We start from the raw sequence: 18,449 nt of genomic DNA on the forward strand, positions 1-18,449 counted from the left end.
GGGAAAAATGTTGAATTATTAACAAGCAAAGTCATCTAATATTGCCATAATTTATATCACACGCTTCTATACCTCGGGTTGCTCTTCAATTCCTGTTTTTCTCTCAGTGCTCAACATAATTTATGGCTCTGATTTGCCCTGATACAGCCAGTAAAAGAGACGCCTGGAGCGGTAAAAGAGAAACTGGGAGTGATGGGAAGGTGATGAAGGCCAGAACCTTTGGTTGAGTGCTCAGTCAGGTGGAATAAAGCAGTGAGTCGGTTTCCTGATGGCGGAGGGGAACCGGGACAAATCACCTTGACAGAGGAGCGAGAAAAGGGCAGAGCAGAAGTTGAAAGATGAGGGGATGAGAGTTGTAATAGATGTTCTTCTCTATTTAGTTCAGATTCGGGTTCATGCTTTCTTCCTGGTGCCTGACAGCTACAGCGATGGACGGTGGCCTGTTGGGGTCAAGCTGAACCGTCGGCTGTGGTTGTAACCTCTTTCACTGTCTGAATTGAAGGTATTTTTCTCTCCAATTATCTGGCTTTCGTTTCAGTCGTGATCTGTGCTCCGGGTTAGGCATACAGGAAGCTGCTGAGGGACGAGGGGAGAGCTGCAGGTGGAAAATATTTGGACAAACGTGTGTTTCTGTAAAAACTGGCACACCAGGTGGAAAATATACAGACTTTCTACTGATCTCTGTATGCTTTAGGAGATGTTTCTGTGTTGATGTGCAAATAAAAGCTGCACATTTTGATAATTCAAAGCATTTTCTTTCTATACATCAGGTTTATGCTTATTTATGGCATCTACAACCGGTTTTTAAAATTAGGCTTTTTGTTCTTGAATTTAAAATCCATTCTAATATCCCTAATAATGCAAAATGCAGGGCAGGTTTAGAAACAGTAAAGAGCTATATATTTGTGATAGGATGCTAAAATTTATTATTTGTAGTTTAGAAATTATCACATCATTCTGAAGTGAGGAATGAGGGAGAGAGAACAAAGTGTCAAGTAGATAACAGAAAGGCTAAAAAGAGAACTGCTAATTTCTGTCAGTCGATTTATATTCTATGACCAAAGATGGTAGCTGCCTGTTAGAAACTTTTTGCTACTGTAAGAATCTACTTTCTCTAGAAAATATTTTAAAAAATTTAATAAAGATGTTTTCAACTTCTAACTTGTTCAAGGAAGCATAATAAATAATAATAAATAAATAAAATAATAAAATAAAATAAATAAAGAAGCATAAGCATAAACCTCTAATCAGCAACATGTTGGGAAGAGGAAACATTATTCTGCATACAACTGGACCATATTTTACACAGACTGTTACAGACTGTTTTTCTTTTTTTTGACCAGTTTCTTGTCTGTTCCAGGTGGCCTTCCGTACGAGTTCAAGGTGGTGATAGCCGGGAACCACGAACTGACCTTCGATAAGGACTTTATGGCAGAGCTGGTCAAGCAGGATTACTACAGATTCCCTTCAGTCTCCAAACTCAAACCGGAGGATTTTGACAATGTCCAGTCGCTCCTCACAAACTGTGTGTACCTGCAGGACTCGGACGTCACCATAAAGGGATTCCGGATATACGGGACGCCGTGGTAAGAGACAACTCCTGCTTTTTTATCCCTTAATCCGAACCGCTGAGTTCCTGTGTTTTGACACGAGGTCCCTGCCGTGTTGCTCTGTGGATCCCTGAGGTGAAGGTGTGTTTTCTCCTGTCTCGTTCTGGCCGGTTTCCTGCTCTAGCTCTGCAGAAACGGCTGTGCCCCTCCAGTAAAGGGCCTGTCCTGTGCGCAGGGTGTTACTCCCAGCTGGCACATTCCTTTATGAGCTCAGGACCTTCACCTGCTCCCTGCGCTTGTGTTACTCCTGTGTTTTGACACGAGGTTAAGTGATACGGGTGGTACTGGGACTCTTTGTCACTGTGGAGGGAATGGTTTGGTGGAGAAAGAAAACGCTCCTGGGAGATGTTGGCTGCGTTTTTGAAGGCAAACAACTCTGTTGTTTTTTTCATTTTGCGAGTTAAAAATGTCTAGATTACAAAACGAGGCTTCCTTCTGACAATAAATATTTAAAGTTGATCAAAATAAGGCTATTTTAATTACAGAATTCTTCTTACTGGATATTTAAAGGGGACCTATTATGCAAATTTCACATTTTGTTTGTTTTTATGCTTCCATTTGGGTCTTAGCTGTTTCTAAAAACAACAATTTAGTTTTTTAGCAATAAGTTAATATTTTTGGTGAAAACAAGCCTTTTCAAAAACTTTCTAAATGTTGATTAACCCTGTCTCGTTACCTAGCAACCCAAGCTGAGCTCCAGCACAATTAGTTTTACTACTGTATGTGCTTTACAATGGCTGCTGGACAAGATGAGGGTTTTGTTGACTTACCATCAGAAACCACTTGCTGCATTGTTGTATAACTGATTCACGCAGCACTTTCACAAATCATTAAAAGAAAAACAAAAAATTGTGAAACTGACAGTTCTGTTAGTTTTGTTTTATATGAAACTTACTAAAGAGGCTTATTATGTAAAACCAAAAAACATACCTGTTGCCTTAATTCTTTCATGCATTTTGAGAAATTCAGCTGTTCAAAACACTTGGTCTCAAACAACAGTATTATCATTTATTGCAGTAACCTCATTTATCGTTATCATGACAGGCCAAGTCACATAGTTACTTGATTGTGCCTGGAAAGCATATAATGCTGCCCCTTTAAGACATTCACACAAATACTTAGTAGGGTTTAGTGTTTAGCAGTGATAAAGTCATTCTTGTTAATAATAAGCTTCGATCGGCCTTGATTTGGGTCGGTTCTGTCTGCTCTCGCTGCACTCTGAGCCTAAAATAAGAATCTGGGTCAGACCTTCATCCTTTGGCGGCTATAATTAGCAGGTTAGCGCCCCGGCTTCAGAGTTGGCAGGGAGGAGGGCCGGCACAGGAGGAAGAACGTACAGTTCCTCTGCTTCTGGTTGAAACAGGAAGGATGCTACCCCCCCGATGCCCCCTGACCCCCCGTCTCCCCTGTGGGTGTTTAGTGTGAGGGCTGGTAAGTGTCTGTTGTGACAGCTGGGCGTCTCAGGAGAAGCAGAGTGGACAGCTTGGCTGCTCCCCCGCCTCCTTCACACCCATATGCCAGCGCCGCCCGAACCCCGGCCCGCCTGTCCAGTGTGAGGTCTCACTTAGCCCCCTCCGTGACCCCTCCGTGACCTCCAGTGGTGGGGTTTCCAGCAACCAGCAGATGCAGCAAACTGAAATCCTGAATTTCAGTTTGGAAAGTCTGCATGTTTGTAATAAAGTTCAATCAAATGTTTGATTAAAAGCCTACACTGCCTGTCACAATAAATAAAAAACGTAATTTTGCCATTGTGGGGTTTCCGTTAAATAACAATCGCAATAAAAATCGATATGTCATTATAAATCAAGGAGCCGCTTCCTGCCATCGTTTACGAAGTATACTAATTTTGATACAGCTGAAAAAAGTCTTCATTCTAACGCAAAAACTTATTAAAATCAAAATTGATGTTTCCATTAAGAACATTTATTTTTGTCATTCCAATTTGCTCTATCATATCGTTAATGGAAATGCAACTAATGACTTATTGGTTTGTGATTCTCTTAAGTTATGAATATCTTCAGTCAGAGGCTTCTTCAGATTCGCTGTAATACAGACTGCTACAGGAGATCTTTCCTGCCAACAGCCATCTACAACAAAGCTTTGAAGAATCTGAATTAATTAGTTTAACAACATTTATTTCACCTTTGGGATCAGTGAAGTATTTTTGAATCTGAATTTGTTTTTATTTATTTTTTTGTTAAATTAGTGTTTTGACAGGTGTGTGTGTGTGTGTGTGTGTGTGAGACATTTCAAAATATAAAATTTTGTTCTAAATTTCGTCGTTCCTGATGGAGAATATTTTCACAAGACATTAGTAATAGAAATAAGATAATATGATATAATTGTCTTTATTTTACTGAATTTGTGATGTTTTATCTCCAAAATGTTGGTGCTGGAAACGTTTGAAAACTTCCCTTGAAAGTGCTTGAATATGTTTGAATTAAATGTTTTTCCAGCTGTTGGATAAACGCTGCAGCGATCCACTCTGCTGCTGCGTTTCCGGCTCTCCTCTAATCACAGATCTGCTCTGAGTCATGAAAAACTAGGTGGCATTTAGTCTGCGACCGTCATGATGGATGGCCTTAGGTGTTTGTAGGAAATTTGGCCTTTTGCTTATGACTGCAGTTTGCTTTTAACTCCAAATGAGAACATTTCAGGATGGGTCATGTTGCAGTCCCGCCTGAATAAATCAGCCGACAGGCACTGATTGCGTTCTAATGCCTTCGTTGTGGCTTTTCTTTGGCTGTAACAAGTTAAAAACACGGCCCCGTTTCGGCTCTAAAAGGTTTTTTGGCTTAAATGTTTCTGTTGGAATCGGTTACAAACATGTGCACGACAAAAAGAAATCAATGCAGCATGTATGAAATAAATTCTCACTCCAGTGCCAGTTATTAGGATTCATCATCTCATGCAGATGCATCATATTTATGGAAAATATTTAAATTGCGATATAGATTACAATTAATCCTCATTTTTCTGTCTCAGCTGCTAACACCCTGGTGGAGTTCTTTTAAAATTAACCAGCTGGTCATAATGTTTTGGCTGGACTGCAACCTATTTTTGGAGTTGGTCTAAATGGGCCACTGCTGCACTGGCAGTTTCATGTTATTAGCCTCTTCACTAGCTTAATGCTGCAGCTATATTCTCCACTTTTACACGTTAAAGTGAAGAAATCTGCAGAAATACAAACTAAGTTCAGATTTTTTTACCACTCAAGTTATCAGAATTGTTTTTGTAGTTTTTCTTAGCGGTTGTAGAAACGCAGCATTTTCATATTAAGTCTTTAGACATTTTTTATTTGAATATGCAAATGTTTTTTTTAGAAACATTTACTGTTTTTGTTCCTTATTTAAAGTTTTTTTTTTTATTAGACTCTAAATTACTTTCATTAGGTTTGAGTGGAAAATATTTACGTTTAAGGTGTAAATAGTTGTTGTGCTGAATGATTTTATTGCTGCATATTTATCATAATTTGCACAATAACTCAGTGATTGAATCTCCATCTGTTTATGAAGCTTGATGTGAAAAAAGTTTAAACTTCTGGTTTGTCTAAACCTAAAAGTTTCTTCAAAAATGCATCTAATTTAAGTATAAATGAAAAAGGTATATTTTGGTGAAAACATTCGGTGGGAGTAAGAGAAGGGAAATAATTTTTTTAATTATTTTCAACAATTAAATTTTTATTTATTGGGAATTTTTACAAAAGTGCTGCACATATAATGCAAGCAGAAAAATATTGAAACTTTAGGAAATACAGTATAAGCATTGCAAAAAAGGCAGAAAATGCAACAAAATCCAGCAAAATAAATAAAACTTACACTGTAAAATACAACCAGTGAACAGCCCAGAAGAATTTATTATGCTGATTGTAGTAAAAAAGAATAATAAGCCAAACGTGAGGCTCTCTGATGGTTTATTTAAATCTTCAAGGATTTTTTAAATTAGGAGTGAGAATTTGCAGAAATGCTACAATAGAGCGTTAGTTGATAAAATAATTAAAAACTTCATCGGTTTCTCCTTGTGTTTTATTTCCTGAATAAGAATTAAATGATGATTTAGATAATTTTCTAAGTAAATATTGATTCAAAATATTTTTGACAAGTCTTTTAATTTTTGCAAGGCAAAACCAAACAATGATGCTCCAAATCCTTGCATTTAAAAGCTAAATTTGGAGGGAAAAAAAGTAACTTGTTTCAGCTTCACTGTATTATTTCCTCATGAGCTGAAACGAAACTAAATATGTGAGAATGTTTAGGATTTAGATTCAGAGAATAAGTTGATGGTTTGAACCTTTTTGTCTGAACTGGTGCACTGACCTGGTTGCAGAAAGCGGTGAGAGCTGATGGAGTGAAGGCAGTGTACCATGAAAGACACACAACTTGCACTGTTTAATGACAGATGCTTAACAGGCCGAATGCCTGACCCTCCTCCTCTCCTGCTCACACACTCCCACACACACTCCTGCACCTTGTCTGTCAAATCTCGTCAAGAGGAGCTGAAGGTCTTTTGGAAAACAAAGCAGTTTCAGGTTTATTTGGAGGTATTTTTGTTTCTCTTTGCTCCTTACATCTAAAATGTCGAACTGATTTCCAAGAATGTTTTTTGGCATTTGGAAAATTATTTGTTTCAAAAACCTTCCGAATGTAACGTCACATTCATTGGGAACTGTGGCGTTACCTAGCAACCCCAGCCAAGCCGAGCCAGTTACCTAGCAATCCAAGCAGAAATCCAGCACTTTTGGTCAGCTGGTGGTACCGCTGTATGCACTGTACAGTGGCTGCTGCAAAAGACAAGTGTTTTGTTATTGACTCACCATTCAGAAACCACTTGGTGCATTCTTGTTGGTTGTACAGGAGGCTCTACTACTGCTATTCAAAGATGTATGGATGTATAATTGTGCATCTGTTTGCAGGCATTTTAAATGATGAGTTGGGAGAGAGGGGATGTAAAATCTCATTATCTAAGAATTATTTTGTACTGAAAAGAGAAAAGGCTAGGAACGCTCAACGTCCCTTAGCCAGTTAAGCTAGTTTAGTGGCAACAAACTGCTGAGTAACATGCGCAGCAGCAGTTTCAGGTTTTGCCTCATAACTGTTTAAAAATAAACAGTTGGAGTGAAAACTGGATAACACAGGAAATATCATGCCATCAGCTTGGCAATATTTCACTTACTAAAAACAAAAAAAAATTATTTATAATTATCTATTGACTAATTTGAAAATCTTATACAGGGTAGAGGTACTGTTGGGTTTCTGTGCTAAGCTCTGCTGGTGGATTCAGAACGTGGTTCAGACTCGTTTGTGTAAAAGCTGACCTGCTTTGTGATTCCAGAAGCTAACTCCTCGGTCGAAGGTTAAACTGTTGCAGCTCCCTCTGCTCCCGCTCCTTCGTCCTCCCAGTCTTCCTCCATTCGTCTCAGCGTGCCACAGGGGGGTTCCTCCCCTCTCTTCTCTTCCTCCAGCTCTCTATCATCGCTTTCCTCCTCCGTTCTCTGAAAAGGATCTGGAATGCCTTTTCTTTCCTTTACAGAAGTCTCCGGTCTAGTTGAAATTTAAATCTTCTTGCTTGTATGCTAGCGTGTGTGTGGGCATGGGCGTGTGTGTGTGTGTGTGGGTGTGTGTGTGTGTGTGTGTGCCTCCCAGAGGCTGCACATTAAAACAAAGTGCCCTCATTTGACTCTCTGAAGCCCACCTCAGGGGAAACACGGAGGGCCGAAATGCAGATTTGTCATTTGCAAATTTTAGTTTTATGCATTCATTTTTTACTGCAAAGGTCAGCTCAGTGTGTGTGTGTGTGTGTGTGTGTGTGTGTGCGTGTGTGTGTGCTTGAGTGACAGCCATACACAGTAATGATGGTGGAGTATAGGCGTACTTATTGCAGTGTTTTCATTATGAGGGGGCAGAGTCCTAAACAGTTTATTTTCCTCTGCTCTCCTCCCTGTCTGCTCTATATAAAAACTTTGTCTGCGTTCTGCCAACAGATGGCTTTCCACCTACGTGCTTTCTTGCACTCTTTCAGTTTTTACATTAAAACATTTGAATGGAAAGGCAGCAAAATGAGCCCTGAACTAATCATGTGAACAACAAAGATATGCATGATGGATGGGAGAAGGTGTAGCTTCATATTTGGATAAACGTCCCTTTTCTTCAACAAGGGAATTATTATGCAGAATTTACATATTTCACATTTTTGTACTTCCATATAGGTTCCTACCGCTTCTGAAAACAACCCTAGGAATAAAAAAAAAACACCCAAGTTCAAGTTTTACGGTGTCTGGAAAACCTTCTGAATGTAACATCACATTCGATGGACACAGTTACCAAGCAACCAGAGCGGCGCTCCAGCACGGCTTGTCAGCTAGTTTTACTGCTGTATGTGCCGTACAATGGCTGCTGGAAAAGACAAGCGTTTTGTTGTCGACTTGCCATCCAGAAACCACTTCCTGCATTCTTGTTCGTTGTGCAGCAGGTTCCACTTCTGCTTTTCAAAGATGTATGGTTGTATAATTGTGTCTGTTTGGGTCATAAAATCTCGTTATCTAAAAATGATTTTGTACAAAAGTAATAAACATGTTTTGTAGTTTGTCTGTTTTTTGGTGTCTGGAAAACGAGTCGTTTCAAAAACCTCCAGAATGTAACGTCACAAATCGGCAGTAATTTTATTATGAAGTATTGCTACTCTATAGGGCTGAAACAATTAATCATGATTAATCAATTGTTGAAATAATCATAAACTACTTTAGTAATTAATTAATAATTAACTGGAGTATAGACTTCAAAGAGATGTAAATTTCTGAAATAAGAGAATTAATCCAAAACTGTACACATTTTACATTTAAGATAAAAACACTTTTCTCTGCAAATGCACTTTTAGCTTCAAATTTATTATTCAAATTTAATCATAATGTGTACATCTCAGATAACCAGAAAAAATACTTCAATATTTTCTGAGAACTGCATAAAATTACTTCTGATGTCATAGAAAGAACCAGCAGCACCAAAGTCCAAAATGTCTGAGCTGTCCAAAATATAAGACGTTTGTTGAAGGATGATACTTCACTGTTTCAGAACATTCAGCAACGCTTTGTAGATTTCTTTCAGTCTGTGTCTCTATGAATAACTAATATATATTTATTGGCCATTTTATTTGATTTCTCCCTCAGCAGCGTTTACATCTCTGGAGTTGGCTTTTTGTGTGCCTAATGTGAGATTTATTTTATTTTTAACAGATTTTGAAACGTGTGAAACGAAAACTGTCTGGGTTGAACATATTTACAGAAAAATATGTTTTCTTGCACCTTAAATGCAAACTGTACTGTTTTTGTAAATTTGTTTGCTTATTTGTGAATATTTTGTTTTTCAGTAAATGGTCTTTTAAGGAAAAAAATTTGTACTCCATTTAACAATTAATCAATTATTCAATTAGTTGATGATTGTTTCAGTAATCGATTAATCATGATGGTTTTCTTTTTTTGTTTGTTTTTTACCGTGATGTTTCCACCTTGACTAAAAGACATTTGATGCATTTTAACCTCATTTGTCCCGCTTGATAATATCTGGCTTCCATGTCAGCTGCTTTTATCTTAATCACCCCTAAGTCACCTTTTGGTCTGCGCCAGCTTCTTTCACTTTGTGTTGGCTGCCTGCCCACCGAACACACACACACGCACACACACCTTTTCCCTGTCGGATCATATGGTAGCTTTACTTTTTCAGTTTTGTGCAGCTCTCTGAATCTCAGAAACGTTGCAATCTGGTCAAAAACACAGAGATCAATTACCACAAATTACACCTTTATTAGTTGTTCCTGGGAAATGTCTGCAGCCGTTCACAAACACTTGAGAGCCCCTCTAAAAACACCTGAAACTACCTACGTTAATGTTTCAAGCAACAAATATGCCTTAATATGCATCAGTACGCACACAGGGTTTCTGCAGGTTTCACCAACTCAGGTTTAAAACTTTTTAAGGCCATTTGAGATGAGATTTTATTGCACCTCTAATATTGATTGAATATGAATTAATGGCACATGGTTTACTTCAATTTCTAAAGAAAAATCAAAGATTGTTTCAACTTATCTAACTTGGAAATGTAAAATTCTTTGCAAAAGTCCAGTTATTTGTTTATTTTTCATCACACTGAATGCATCAACACCTATTTGAAACCCGAAATATGAAGACAATTGTTTAATACGAAGGGGAAATCGAAGTAATGCAACCCGGCATCAGTGTTATTCTAATTACTGTAATATTTCAGACTTAATGAGGAAATTATTTACTGTAGGAACAATGCGACGCCTCAGCTTAATGGTTCATAAAATAAAAATTGTCAAGCATCTGTTAGCAGGTCTGTGTTTGATGTATGGCGCGTTGTGTGCTGTGGTGAGTCTTGGTGCGGCTGCAGGTGTTTGTCAGGTTGCAGATGCGGCTGCGTGGCGCGTCCTGCAGCTGCGGACGCAGCCTCAGGGAGGGGGGTTCGTTCCTGCAGACCGTCCAGGCTAGCAGCTGTAGAGCTGCCACATATTACTGCATAATGTCTCCTAGTGTGTGTCAGGGGAGTGAATGAGCAGCTCTAGATTTGTTATTGTGCCCTCGCTCTCTGCTACGACAGCCGAGTGACTCACCCTGCATTCAAGCCCACAGCCAAACGCACACAGAGGCGTGTTTGTGTTCGCCATCCAGGCAATAAAAGCATCCAAATAAAACTCAAACGTAGTGAAAACCAGCACATGGCTGCTGTGCATTCATTAAAAATGTGTGTGAATATTCCACGTCTCCCTGACGGCACGCCGCCTCCTCCCTGCACAAGGTGAGACCCCAATATGTCAGAAGGAGAGTAATGGCTCCCACGTTTAATAAAGTTCCCCTCCGTGGCCTCGTGTACATCAGTCACCATCTGAACCTGCAGAGGTCTGCGACACGGCGGCCGGTAGCTCCATCAAACACTGAGAGGTTTGGAGAAAGGCTGATGCAGCCGTATTCGCCTTGCAGATCCGTATCAAATTGCAAGATTTATTTTAGAAATCAGGTTTTAGGTATTTCACACATCTAAACCAGCATTTGTCAAACTTTTTCAATCTGACGACCATCTAACCCGTTTAACAGTCATAGACTTTGTGTTCTAAAAACAATAGAATCTGCCGCTCACCCCAAGAAACTGAAAAGTATTCCTGCAGACATGAACTCCTCCAATCTTAGAAGTAACCCCGGGTCGTTTTCTTTCCACCGGTATCCTCAGCTTTTCTTTTGAGTTACTCGGATTTAAGCCACTTATCCAGGATTATTTTTAAACATTCTTTAAGCTAGCAGTAGCATCGCACTTTGAGCTCATGGCAAATAAACATCCACATGCAGTACCTTGCGGACCACAAGGGGGCGCCCGCGGACCATAATGTGAGAAAGACTGATCTAAAGGAGATTATCACGTTTTAGAGTGGATGTTTAAAATTCTGGTTTAAAACATTTTTGTACTTCCTTTTGGGTTTCTGCTGCTTCTAAACACATCGGTTAGGTAAAACCCACATAGCCGATTTTTGTCAATAAGTAAATTTTTTTTGGTGTCTGGAAAATGAGCTGTTTCAAAAACTTCCAGAATGTAACATCACAAATCAGCAGGCACTGCACCGTTACCTAGCAACCCCAATTAAGCTCTGCCCGTTACCTAGCAACCCAAGTGGAACCCCAACACAATGGTAAAACCAGCTGACCAATTGGTTTGCTCTGTACAATGGCTGCTGGAAAAGACAAGTGTTTGGTTGTTGACTTATCATCCAGAAACCACTTGCTGCATTCTTATTAGTTGTGCAGCAGGCTCCACTAGTGCTTTTCAAAGATGTACCATTGTATAATTGCTCATCTGTTTGCAGCTATTTTCATGTGTGAGTGTAAATGTTGCATAAAATGTTTCTTTAATAGTGGAAGAACCTCTTTTTTCCCCCCTGCTTCTCTTTTGATCAGTTAGGTTGTTTTACTTATATTTTCCCTTTTTGAAAGTTGCTGTTTAAGATCTTTTGAAAAACTGCATGTACTTGCAAAATCTACCATGCAGGTAATTGGATCTCTGTAGTTCTGGGAATAAGGATAAACTCCCTCCTTCCAAACTAAGGTTTCACACATCAGCACCAAATAAAAACAATCAGGTTAATGTTGAGCATACAAAACCACAGAGAAAGTTTCACACTGTCATAATTTATCAAATGAAAATGAAACCACAGCAGTAGTGAAGGCCTTTTCCCCACTATTTTTACAATGTAGTTTTTCTTGCATGAAGATTTTTATCTTCAGCTTCAGTTGTCGGACAAATCGCTTCACATTGACCGCACACTCCTCTGGATCCTCTGAGCCAAACCATTATCCCTCCACTGCCAAGCTTCACAGCTGGTATCAGGGCTTTATGTTCATTTTGGGTTTTTTTTTTTGCTAAATCCTAAGTTTATTGTCGCATTATTTTTTAAAAAAAAGAAACTACTTTCTCTCTCCTTGAACACAATTAGGGGCAAATATACTGAAAATATGCCAACAAAAAAACTGAAATATTAATGCATTTATATTTACACATGTTTCATGGTCTTTTATACCATTTGCTTGTTTGGTTTTTTTGGATCTATTTGGTTTTTCTTACACAACTTTCCCATTTTAACTTCTATTTTGTTTAATGAATAAGTTGGATACTTAAAACCCTTAAGTTGAAATGGTGTACTTTATTTTTACCATTAGCTAATCAGCTAAGTATTTTCTGTTTGAATGAATCCTAAACCCACAAAATTTCATTTTTTTTGTCAAACATTCATACAAAACCGTAAACTATTGCATCACTTTGCAACAAGAACTACTTTTTCAAATGCAAATTTGAATCTTTTGATCTTTATAGAAAGACTCCAGTACAAAATGTAACAGAAGATTATCCATTTAACTAACTGAAGACAACAAAAGATGATCTGATCTGACTTTGGTCAGAAACTGTGCCTGTTTTTGTTGTTTATGTGTTTAGTATTTCATATCTAAGCCGAGAATTGGGTTGACAGTTTGACACCGGTAGTAGATCCAATAAAAGGCATTTGGGTCGGTATTGATCCAGAACGTTCTCTACAAGTCAAGATTTGCTTTCTATTTATTGCTGATGGTTGTTTTTTTGCTTGTCAGACAGGGATCACAATTAAATAAATCATTTTCAGACAAAGCTGTCCAAAGGTTTTGGGCGTTTCCCACAAACGTAATTCAGGAACGGTGCCAATATGCAATCTGCTGATATAACATTAGCAATCCATTTCCACAAAAATAAGATTTATTTAAATTATTTTGTGATTATTTTCTTATTGACCATGGAAAATAAAGCAAGTTATTACATTGAAAAGCTTGGACACCTTTGTGTTTCTCTCAGGTTTCCTGGTCTTAATTTCATCCACTAAATGTTGACTTCTTGGTGAGTTGAGGGTGAAACTGAGCTCAGTTTAGCAGCTTGTGTGGCCGGCTGATGAGGTTTCTCCGAGGTCAGACCAGTTTGTTTGTTTCTTATTGGAAATACTGAAGATGAACAATTATCTCTCCGTCTCCTTTTTCATATCAATACTAGTGCATTTTTCTATTTCTAAGAAATGTCCAGGCTCATCTGTTAAGGAATAGGGAAAAGTTTTTCACCAAAAGAATTGCTGCTATTTGTTTCTATTTTAGGATGGAGTGACTTGGTCTCTGTTTTTTACCTAGAAGTCCTTATTTTTATTTAAAAATGTGAGAAATGTCATCAGTCTGTGGCTGTGAGACGGGCCGTGGATTAAAACAGCTGCTTGTCGGTTAGTTGCAAACACAAGTAACGATACCAAGGTTTAATTTTTATCTGAATGTTATTTTTATTAGCTATACAGTATTTTTTTCTTCTGTTTTTAGATGTTTTGTTTGAATCTGTTTCCTTCCATTTTCATTTATCTTGCTGCTGTTCCACTTGAATTTTATTTTTTCTACTACGGAACAATAAAATTTTTTATTTCTTTTCTATTTATTTTCACGTTGCACTGATTGCTAGACAGATAACTGTCATTACTGAGCTTTATAAAACACACTAATGCAAAAGTAAGACTGCAAAAGAAAGATGAAGCACATTAAGAAGCTTAAAAATGAAGCTAATTGTTCTGCTAGCTTAAATGCTAAATATGCTTACAGCTCAGACACAGAAAAGCAACATTTCCATCAACTGAAAACATCATGAACTATTTCTGTCACTAAAATTAGTTTTAGACTGTGAATATATGCTTCTACATGCAAAATAAACATTTTTATGAACTTTAGGAGCTGCGCCCAGCTAGGAAGAGCTACAAACGAAGCACACCGCTAAACAGGAAGTGCTAACTCAGTGACATCTGGTTTCCCCATTTTCAGAATTAAACTGCATAAACAATGTAAAATATTGAAATAACTCTATTGTATATTTCTAGAAATGTTTGTTTTTCCAGAAATTTTTAGATTTTACCGAGAAAAATATTGGTTTATATATGAATAGCATTCTTTATCTCTGAAATTTCAAATTCAAAAACACTTTCTTGATCCCTAAGGGAAATTACATAAATATTAATATATATCACATTCCAGCCTGGAGTCCAACATTTTAGCCAACAGTACTTTGATTTTAGAGCTACCAGCTGAAAATATATTGAAATTTAGTTTTAAAATGTGCCAAGCAAAGTACTAGAAGGGTTGTCTTTTCTTTTTGTTTGTTTGTTTTTCGTCTATGAACTCTGTTGTTTTGAGTGTTTCACATAAGAAAAATGCTGAATCCCTGAACTAGAGGCCAGATCTCGTGTTGTTTTTCTTCCATGACTTCAGGGACCTGCAGACAATAAATCACTAGTAATGTTCAGGTATTTCCTCGCTAAATGTTTTGCACCCGGCTGTCCAGAATGTTATTGTAGCTATCAGGAAAGTCTAGAAAGTTGAATGTGAAAATGCTTTTACTGCTTTCTGTATTTATGGCAACATCCACTGCGTTAGTTTTCATTTAGTTGGTTCTGGCATTGAAACCGACTTTTAACACCAGGAAGGAAATGGAGTGGAAAATGTTTGGCGTGTTTTGTTAAAATCTAATAGATTTTGCGGTAAAATTGATTTATGTACCGGTGATATTTGCATTTTAGCAAACACCTGAGAGGTTTAATTTTATATTTCACTATGGAAAGTCTACTGTGTTTTTTTTTTTTCCAGCTTTCAGGGGGAAAATAAAAGGCATAATGTTTTTCTTTTCTGAGGAGGTGGATGTCGACAACCAGCAGTTTCCTGTGCTTAGAATGCCAACCAGACGAAAAAGCAGAGCCTGAACAAGCTCTGTGGATGAAGTTGCAGTGATTACTCTGTTGACTCGCCTCCTCTGCAGCCGAGCCGTCTGACCTTCGGGGTCGACGCGCTGCTGCAACCCTGACCGGTAAACGAGACCTCTGAGTCCCCGCGACTTCTGTTTACAGCTCCGGTTTGCTTGTACCAAATCCGTCAAGACGTCGAGTGTTCGGGGGGGCGAGGCGGCATGATGAATGGGGTTTTTCTGTGCAGCTTTTCCTCACCATTTCTACTGCCAGGGAGTCAAACGCATTTTTATTTTGGCTCATATAAAAATCCTTAATGTTCTCAAAGGGCTGGTTGTGCCAGAATGTAAAGATAAAACCCATTGCAAAATGTTAAAGTACAAATAGCTAAGCATTTCTTAAATGTAAATAATATTGAACATCTTTTAACTTTGATCAGTCCCTCCAGGATTGTTTTTTTATTATCGTTTGCAATCAAAATCACTATTTTTATGTGTGGAGCTAATTTAGAAATATTTGCAAGAAATTGTGTGATATTTGGACTTATTAATGATGGTGAACGTGACCATGTTACTCGCCATATCAATCACAAATTATAACTACATCAAGTATGTGGAGGTAGTTGAGTAACAAATACTGCCACCTGCAGGTGGGAGTTAGCATTAATTAAGCCCAAAGTTCTTGACCAATTTTTGCAGTAAATTTACAATAAACTTGACAAAATGTGGGCATTTGTTGATTTTGTGTGAATTTCCATGAGGGCTGGACGCTATGGCTGAAACAACGTATAAATACTTAAGTGTTTCATATCACCTATTCATAATTTTTTGTTTGTTTTAAATATCTAAAATACTACCAAACTGGAGCTGTTGTACTCATTTTCTCCTCTCACTCAGAGCCATTTTTACATTTCTAGCTGTTGAGAGGCATTGTGGTGAAACCTGAAACTGCTGCTGCGCAAGTTACTCAACAGGTTGTTGCTAGGTAACCAAAGAATGAATTAGTTGCCAGGTATTCAGAAAGTCAGTGAGTTAGTTGAGGTCACCAACCTGGTGAAGATATTTGTGAAAGGTGGAGCAGATAAATCTTCTGCCTACAACTCCCAGAATGCTGTGCGGTTCCGAATCAGAGTTCAGTGATATTATAGACTATTTTATCAGACGCATTACCTGTTGATATTAATCACTTGTGTATTGCGATATATATTATTGATTTATTGCCCATTCCTAATTTCCAGGATTGTTGAATTGTGATAAACTAAAGGGACTGATGTAGTTTGCACTGCAAAAACCAAAAAAGTATTTTTGGTGTTTGCACTGCAAAAACCAAAAAAGTATTTTTGGTGTTTGCACTGCAAAAACCAAAAAAGTATTTTTGGTGTTTGCACTGCAAAAACCAAAAAAGTATTTTTGGTGTTTGCACTGCAAAAACCAAAAAAGCATTTTTGGTCTAGTTTCAAGCGTAAATATCTTATTACACTGGAAATAAGAGAAAACTAGCTTAAGTAACTTTTCAGAAATAGCAGCTTATTTTAAGTCAATAAATTAATAGATGGGCATAAATCTACTAGTCTACCATCGACTTCAAGATTATTTCACTTAAAACTTGGAAAAATGTCTAGTAAGTTAAAAATCTGTCAGTGAATAAATATTAAGAATTCATTTTTTCTAAACAACCTCCTATATTTTGCTGCTTGTAATTTAGTTGTCTTATTTCAAGTGTGCTAAGATGTTTGTTCTGGAAACTAGACCAAAGAACTTGGTAAGATTTTGATGTTTTGCAGAAAAAACTGCTTTGATTTGATTATAAAATGTTTGAACACTCCTGTTCTATTTATGCATCTTACTTGAGTCTAGAGAGCCACTTACGAAGCAACGGCGAGCCAGATTTGGCCCCCAGGCTTTGAGTTTGACACCCCTGGTGTACAATGTATTTCAAGAAAACGCATGAAGTTTCTTTTCCAGTTGTTTTCTTGAAGAACTGCCATGTAAAGGTCAACGGTGGTTGGAGAAGTTCACTTCTCTGCCTCGGGTGTTTTGTTCCTGCGACGTGTTCGTCCCTCAGCTGATGGCCTACAGAGCACCATTCCCGCTCTTTTCTCTTCGCTGAAAGGACTCTCGAGTGCAGGTTTCCTATACATGTGGCCATTGTTTGACAGTCTTTCCTCTTCCTCCTTCCTCTCTTTCTTTTCTCTGTTCTTTCACTCTTGTGTCATGGTGGGAATAAAAGCTTAGAGGAAGGCCTTTTTTCCACTAACAAAGAAAAATTTGGACGGATGTGGAGGGATTTAGAAGGAAATCGCGACGCTCAGACGAGTTGGATTGGGGGTTGCGGTGTGGCATTCTTGCCCTTTCACAGTAGTTTGGTACCTGGTGGTTTCAGAGGCTGCATGGCGACCTTTGACATTGGGACTGGCGGGCCTCAGTGGCGGTGTCAGCTTTAATTAGAAAGCCACACGACTCGACGCTTCGCAGAGCCTCAGATCCCAGACTACAGATGATCCAGTTCAGCAGAAGGGATGATGGACGAACACTGCAAAAACACAAACTCTTACCAAGTATTTCTGGTCTAGTTTCTAGTGCAAATACATCACTACACTTGGAAAAAAAGAATAAAATAACTTACAAGTAACTTTTTAGCAAGATATTGGAGTTTAAGTCAGTAATTCCTTAATATTGGGGGGAAAAGTACCATTTCCTCTGGTAGATTATTTCACTTTTAACATGAAAAAAATATCTTGTTATAAGTGAAATAATCTGCCAGTTGAACTAGGACTTTATGAAATGTTAGTTGTAAGTTTGTTTTTCTCAAGTGGACAAAATACTTTTTTGTAGGATTTTGTGTTTTTGCAGTGAACAGAGTTTGGGATGGTTCCCAAAAACAAGAACTCTTCAAGAAGAGCTGGATTAGTGACAAACTGGCACTTATTTTCTCACTGGTACAAAACATAGCAAGGCTGAAGCGATCAATCGAGTTAATCGATTATTAAAATAATCATCAACTCATTTAGTAATCGATTAATCGTTAACTGGATCATGCAAACTTGAAAAATTGCATTTATGATGAAAGAAAGTAGAGCAGAAATTAATCCAAAACTGTACAAAAAATCTATAAATTTTTCATTTTGTTTTTTAAAAAAAGCTTCTTTTGTCTGTAAATATTTTCTACGCAGAACTACACAAGTGATGTGTTAACTTTAGCGCTGAGGCAGACGTCCAACATCCGTTTTTAATTCCAGTCATGCCATATGTGAATTGAGATGTCTCTACCTTTTGTTTTGCACATTTTTCTCCCTGCGCCTTGTTGGATATCAGAATCGATGTGAAAAGCGTGTGAAGACGGCCGTAAATCTTATATTTCTGAAAATTTATCGCGTGTTGAAATGAATTGTCTGCAGATGCTTTCTGTTCTCTTTAAAATAGTCAATGCATGTGGAATTGATTGCTGTATACCACAGAGCCTCTTCTGGTTCAACAGCACACAAAACAAAGCTTACCTCAGCATTTCTACTTTCTGCGTTTTGTTTTCAGTCGCTTCACTTTTCTTTGCATGAAG

General features: G+C 38.0%; 1 protein-coding gene across 5 annotated transcripts in view; it reads left to right on the forward strand.

The window, feature by feature from the left end:
• mpped2a (metallophosphoesterase domain containing 2a) overlaps nt 1–18,449 on the forward strand; it is a 112,816-nt gene that overhangs the window by 71,878 nt on the left and 22,489 nt on the right. For 3 of the 5 annotated variants that reach the window (XM_044133819.1, XM_044133801.1, XM_044133811.1), the window contains one exon: nt 1,361–1,586. In XM_044133819.1, coding sequence (XP_043989754.1) covers nt 1,361–1,586 — 226 coding nt within the window. Of the gene's footprint in view, nt 1–1,360; nt 1,587–7,815; nt 8,201–18,449 lie in introns of those variants that run through there. The other 2 variants (XM_044133827.1, XM_044133834.1) reach the window with 1 other exon arrangement.

This window comes from Gambusia affinis, linkage group LG02 (genome assembly GCF_019740435.1).
Source record: "Gambusia affinis linkage group LG02, SWU_Gaff_1.0, whole genome shotgun sequence".
Classification (NCBI taxonomy): Eukaryota; Metazoa; Chordata; class Actinopteri; order Cyprinodontiformes; family Poeciliidae; genus Gambusia; species Gambusia affinis.